The sequence below is a fragment of the Diorhabda sublineata genome, chromosome 6 (genome assembly GCF_026230105.1).
Source record: "Diorhabda sublineata isolate icDioSubl1.1 chromosome 6, icDioSubl1.1, whole genome shotgun sequence".
Taxonomy (NCBI): Eukaryota; Metazoa; Arthropoda; class Insecta; order Coleoptera; family Chrysomelidae; genus Diorhabda; species Diorhabda sublineata.
The window spans coordinates 32,351,170-32,357,905 of record NC_079479.1 but is presented as its reverse complement, the minus strand read 5'-3'; the positions used below and the strand labels follow the sequence as shown (position 1 = coordinate 32,357,905).

At 33.7% G+C, this 6,736-nt stretch overlaps 1 protein-coding gene across 1 annotated transcript in view; it reads left to right on the top strand.

The window, feature by feature from the left end:
• The first annotated feature begins 487 nt into the window (after positions 1-487).
• LOC130445096 (homeobox protein caupolican) overlaps positions 488-6,736 on the top strand; it is a 44,010-nt gene continuing 37,761 nt past the window's right edge. Inside the window, exon 1 of the mRNA XM_056780595.1 lies at positions 488-883. Within this exon, the coding sequence (XP_056636573.1) occupies positions 845-883 (39 nt within the window). The 5' untranslated portion in view covers positions 488-844. The remainder of the gene's footprint in view (positions 884-6,736) is intronic.

The window sequence follows — 6,736 nt, the reverse complement described above, 5'->3', positions numbered from 1 at the left end:
GCTACAAACAGAGAGCGCATCGGGCGAGTAGCGCGGAGTGTAAAGCACGGCGAGTATAGTAAGAGAAGTGTGTATAAAAGAAAAAGGAAAGGTGGAAAATAACGTTACGGTGGTCGGACCGTGTCTGTAGGTGCGAACAGGGTACGCGGTTAGCTGTGTACACGCGGCCGATCCATCACGCGGCCCCATTGGGCGAGACGAGGGGGCGGGGCGAGGCGGTACCGGTGACTCGCCCTCCGAGGGGAAAAATGCCGCGCGGGAGGGGACGGAAAAAGAAGTAGGGCGCATTTTTAGTGGTGGTGGATCAATCGGTCCGTCGAGGGGAGGCCGCAAAAATGTATCTCAGAAAGAGCGACACAGTCCCCGGAGAAAAGTTGCCCGAACCCCGCCACTCGCGACTATTTTTTTACGGATCGCCGCGACTACTGCGCTTGTGTTGTGTGATCGCGACAATTTGTCGCCGTTAAAAGAATTCCGTGACATCAGTAGTCGCGTTCTGTCGGTTGCAAAAACAGGACTCGTTAGAAACGCTCTGACCACAGAAGAGGCCCCCTCTCGCCTCCCCTCTACTCCGTTCCACCCACTGGGCACATTCGCAAAAATCGGCGGGCAGCCAGAAAGAAGTGCTCGGCCGACAACAACCGCAATTATCACCTGGTGCACCGCAAGTTTCGGCCGCTACCGAATTACATTACATTACGCTCGGCCACGTGGCTAGTGAAAAGTGATAAAATAAAAAAAATAAAAAACATTCGCATAGTGAAATCGTGCGGGTGTGCTGGAAGCCATGCTTCCTTCGACGACGACGACGACTCAGTGAGTGCAGCAGGGACTGGGACACATCATGTCCCAGTTTGGTTTCCGAGCATCGCCGAATACACAGGTACTGTACAGTTTCACTTGTACTTTGTCCCAGTACCGAATCACTTACAAACAAGGATAATTCCATAACGGTCCTGCGCCCTTACGTCGCTACGTCCTTACGAGATGTTACTACCCCCTTGTGTCCTATATCTAACCACTTGCATGTTTCTCCTGCTATTTCGGAAATCCCCACCGTCATTATTTACTTGATACATATACAAAATAAGTTGTCACATAACTTTCTTGTTGGTATCAACAACTTCCTTATATCATTTACCTTCTTCAATATATGAAAATTCTTCGTTGACGAAAACTCACTTTTATATTCGATGTATTAGTTGATAATTTTTCTGCTTCTAATTTCCTTTTTATTCATTAAATCTGCTGAATTGAATTAAATATCACCAATCAATAGAAACCTATCATACTATAACATGAAGTCCTACATTTCAACTTTTCTAACAAAATACTTTAAAGCTATCAATGGTTGTTTCTAATATGGAAACCAACTATGAAATGGATAATTTACTGTGAATGTCACCATATAAAAATGACTTTTTGAAAATTATTGTCCTCTAATATGGCAATTAAATATATTAAATTCCCTTCTCACATTGTTAGAAAATTTCTTAATTATTATTGAACAGAACAATTCAGGTTTTGGCACAAAGAATTTATCTCCTATCCAAACTAAAATTTCAGTTAATAATTATGCTATATACAAGTTGAAGTAGATACATCAAAAGGTTAAATATTTACTATTATTTTTCATTTGGTACGAAATTTAACATTGCATAAATACAACATTTTATTAAAATTTCTCTGTCAAATTATCTAAATGAGGACGACAATTAGATTGACATAATTATGCTATTGATGTTAATAAATAATATTGTAAACAACAAACTTCAATTGTTTTGAAATTAAAATATTTACTATATACATTTTACAATAATAAATTAGAATTTTTCAAGTTCTACACTCAGTACTACAAAACAAAATAATTTTATTCTCAAAACATTTCGTGTATTAGAACAATCACCAGAATTTTTATAAGTTACGACAAGAAAATCAGTTAGAATTGGAGTGAATTTTGTCTGCATCTAAATTTGGAGGACCGCAATACAAGTGAAATAAGCCGCCTCGGTAATATCTATCTTTTACTATGAATAATTTGGCTTGGATTTACATTATTATCAATTATTCAAATTAGTACCATAATCAAGAATCTATTTAAATCTGCTCTAACTTCAACTATACAAATTTGTAAGTAACTTACAGGGTTGATTTATTTATTTTCTTTCCAATCGATAGAAGTGAAAAATGGGTCATCAAAACATAAAAAAAATCACCTATGACCTAATTCGTGATCCATTCTTTTCCTACAAAACGGTCGCTATCATAAATGTTGAGTAATTCCCTGTTTATGACCGCTTCTTTCTATTTTTCGTTACCTCTGTATATAAAGTGAAATTTAGTTTGTTCTTTAGCTGGTGTTGTAGATTGTGATTTTCTTAGTAATATACTTCAGCTTCTTGATACAATAATGATAATTTTTGTCGTTCGATATGAATCCATTTACTCTAAAAGCAAAATTCTTCAATCAGTTTATGGCAAATGCGTTGTTCTTTCAATATTCTGATGGGCTTTTCTATGTCCCAAACCTCTAATTGAAGGTCGTACTTTATCATTTTTTGAACTCTTCATCAGTCAAGCTGATTCCATTACGTTTCTACCCAAAATTTTATTGTTGTCAATGATGGTACAATTTCTAACTAATCTAAGAATAACAGCACGATGCCAAATTTTCCCATTTGCAAAAAAATCTTCCTAAGACTCATTTCCATGATTTTCAAACAGAAACTAAGCGTTTAAAATGGATGAAATTTTAGTGAAAATAAATTTCCCAACTTATATTGATAAGTTCTGAAATTCGCAGGTGCAGATTGAAACTTTTTCAGACGAACCTCGTATAATAGAGGACCTAATATGGATCGTTTTTGTACACACATATTCACATTTGAAAAACCGAGATTTATTGTTTATATCTTATTATACATCAACAGTAACAACAAGTATGATATAATGAAATAATAGAAGGAAAAATCGAGGACCTGGTTGTAGACAACATTCATGGTTAAAAAACATACGCGTTTGGACCGATATGAATACATCATCATTAATTCGCACCACTCAGGACCTAAATTGTCGCCAACCTTCATTAAATGGAGATGGCACTTGAAGAATATATATTCGGAATCTTTCAAATGCCTATGATTTGCTTAGAATATGTTCAGAACTTGAATTCTTCCACGGAGCATGCGCCGGACTAACATTACTAATTAGAACTTTAGAAACATTTAAATTTTTGTATTTAGTTCTATTCTGGTACGATTTAATAGAAGAAATTGATGTCTCAAGTAAAATGATTCAAGATTCCAATATCCGAATATAAAATTTCAAAAAATATTTGAAATTCCGGAAATCTGACGATAATTTTAATACTCACTAGAGGTGTAGGTATTGATTTTGATTTTTCCATCTCGAAACTTAAGATAATGGGGAATTATATTTGAATACGAAGGCAGTGATGAATCAGTTTCAAATTCCTTCCAACAGCTTTCTATTTTTGATTACTTGAGCATGCGACTTCCTTGGGAAATGAGATATTTACCTTATTATCTGAGTGTCTTTCAATATCCTACTTTCTCCTAAAAGAGCCAACTAAAATCTTAGATATTATAGTCAATAATGATCATTCTCTGTTTTACAACTTCTACTTATTTTTTTACGATATTAAGAATTTCTGTAATAGTTGCTACGGGTTCAGCTGAAAGTTAAAAACTATTAAAAATTAGGAAATAATAGGCAAGCTCACAGATTTGATCATCATCTGTATCGATTTCTATAGAAAAAATGATTTCATCGAAATTATTGACAAAATAGCTTCCTAGAAAACCAGGAAATTTGGTCTGTAGTTAATAATTAGGTCAAGGTAGTCTGTTGAAGGACTGATTCATATAGATACTTTTCATTCCATAAGTTTTTGTTGTTATCTGAAAGAATCACCTATGTTTTGTTTTTCTAATCATAGAATAATTATTTTCTACATAACAAATTATTTTTTTAGAGTCTCAATTTCTAGTTTATAACCTGTCTTACTGAACAATAAACTTTTATCATCGTCATCATTGAGTAATACTGAAATGAAACATTCTCAAGAGGGAGTCACATTAAGACTTTCCTTTGCCATCGACTTCCTAAAATCGGAGACAACAAATTACTGTTAATACAGATTTTAGTGATTCTTTCGAATTGAAAATTATGCGTCATTTTAAGCCAATCAGAAACCTTCTTTAACAGGCTGCTATAACAACAACCGGAATTTTTCGAAAATGTTTTCGATCGTGGGACCTAACTGATCTGAACTAAAATTTATAGGTGACAATTGCCCTGTATTAACAACTATCATGTACGAATAGAGGCAACAAAGAAAACAAAGAAATTTTAGAATAAAATATATTCACTTTTCAGCGTCATATTCTGTGCCAACATCACCTCGTTATCGTTGGAAAATTTTTGACCACCGAGCCATTTTTTCAAGTTTTAGAACAAAAAATAGTCCGAGGGGGATGAATCTAGCGAATAGGATGTATGATGTAGCAACTCAAACTTTAATTCATTAATTTTCACCATTGCAATAACAGTTGTGTGAGCTGATGCGTTGTCTTAATGAAACAGCACTTTCTTAACCAAATTCTTCCGTTTATTATTGATTTCTTCGCTCAAACGTTGCAATAAGTTCTCATAATATTCGCTGTTGATAGTTTTCCCTTTTTCAAGATAGTCAATGACAATTATTCCACGCGCATCTCAAAAAACAAACTCCATGACCTTGCCTGCAGATGGAACGATCTCTATTTTCTTTGGAGCCGGTTCTCCCTTTTCATTACATTGTTTTGATTGTTCTTTTGATTTGGATGTGAACTGATGGACCCACGTTTCGTCCATAGTTATGAAATTGCCAAACACTCGATAGAAACAACTTCACGAAGCTGTTTTTGTTTCATTGTCAACAAACGCGGCATCCTTCTTGCACACAGCTTTCGATTTTCCAGATTTTCAGTTAAAACGAGTTATTTCATACTTTTTGGAATACCTACTAGCGCACTTTCAGTCGATGATCATCCAGTACCTCTTTTTGTATTTTCTTCAACATTTCTGTTGCGTCTTCTGGTTTTCGCGAGACGTACGGCCTCTTTTAAACACGGCAGTGATGTCAGAATGGTTCACCAAATCCGTTGAGTATTCAATATTTTTGCGATAAATATTAATATGCCCAGCTACTATAAGATTGACACAGATATTGTATTTCATCTTGAATTATCTCAATTATTTATTCCTATCTTTTCTAAGCCCTAACATTTTCTTTCCACAAATAAAACGCTTTGAAACTTCGTTAAAAAATTGTCAAAATAGCGTCACCAAACATCAAACCAAAATAAAATCTTGTTAATTTGTTAAAAAAATTTTGTAAATTATTTCTTGGTAACGAATTTTCACTCAGCCACGGCGTCAAAATTTTCTGAAAAAATTTGGACCTCGAAAAAATTTAAAGAAATAATTTGAGCTCTAGGGAGTTTATAGGTGATAACTTTTTTATTTATAAAAAAAAATAACATAAGAATTAAAACTTGTCCTTATCTGAAAATCTTAATTATACAGAAAATAATAGAATTAATTATCAATATTTATACGTATTTGAATTATTAAAACACGGTCTTTTTTTTTCATTTTTCTCACAAAACAAACACTTCAATTAACAATAAGAATATTAAATATGCATACGCATAAATACATAAATATTAATAGTTATCATAAATCTAAGACACAGGAAGTACTACGTAAACGTATTCAGTGATACTTGAAGAAAAAAAACGACTTCAGGTGAAACTTGAGACAAACAACAGCTGCTCGACATTTTACCTTTTGGAAAAATTAATTGCATTCTAAATGTAATTTAATGTGTTTATAATTGATTTTATGCACACTTTAAGTTTATTGGTTAGTTGTAACAATATGATGACGGCTCTATTATTAATTGCGACCATATTAGGGACTTTTTATTAGGAGATATAAAAGAAATATTTTTCTCACGTTCGTTTCGAATCAGACAGGAAATACTTCTCATAAAATTATTTTCAGTAACTAAAATTATTGACCAAGAGTTTAGGAAACGTTTTGTCAAAAAAATATTTATATTTTCGATATCCACTACATCAATACTGTATGTCACGTGTTTCTGTAATCAGATTATCGTCTTCAGGAACTCCAGGTAAACACTTTCATTCATTGTAGATGACAGTTCATAATGAATATCAATCAATACAATTGTTCCAAATCAATCTACACAAAAATTAAAAGATAAGGGATATTACTCTGAAAGTAAGAAAAAGTTTTTAAGCCATAAATTTAGTTTATTACAATCTGGTTAGCGGTGATCAATTGGTAATTTAATTTTCAACTTAATCTAATACTGTTTGAAATTTAAAACTAAGGTATACCAATCAGCGTTCTGCATTAAAGTTAAACGTGCCTGCTCAAGCTCTAATAATAATAAACTAGCATAGAGGGTTTGATCCTCTTAAGTCTTCTTTCTTCTCTAGTATTGTCAAGCAGCTAGCTGGCTAATTTCTCTATGGTCTGGTCAACAGTGTTCATTTCCAGGTCCCTATGAAGGTCACTATTCACCCAGGGACCCAGGGATCTCCATAGTTGGATACCAAAAGTCTATATATGTTTAAGTATCTGGTTATTAAGCTTATTATGTAGATACCAAGTGGAGTTTCTTTTAAATAACCAGCGAATTTTC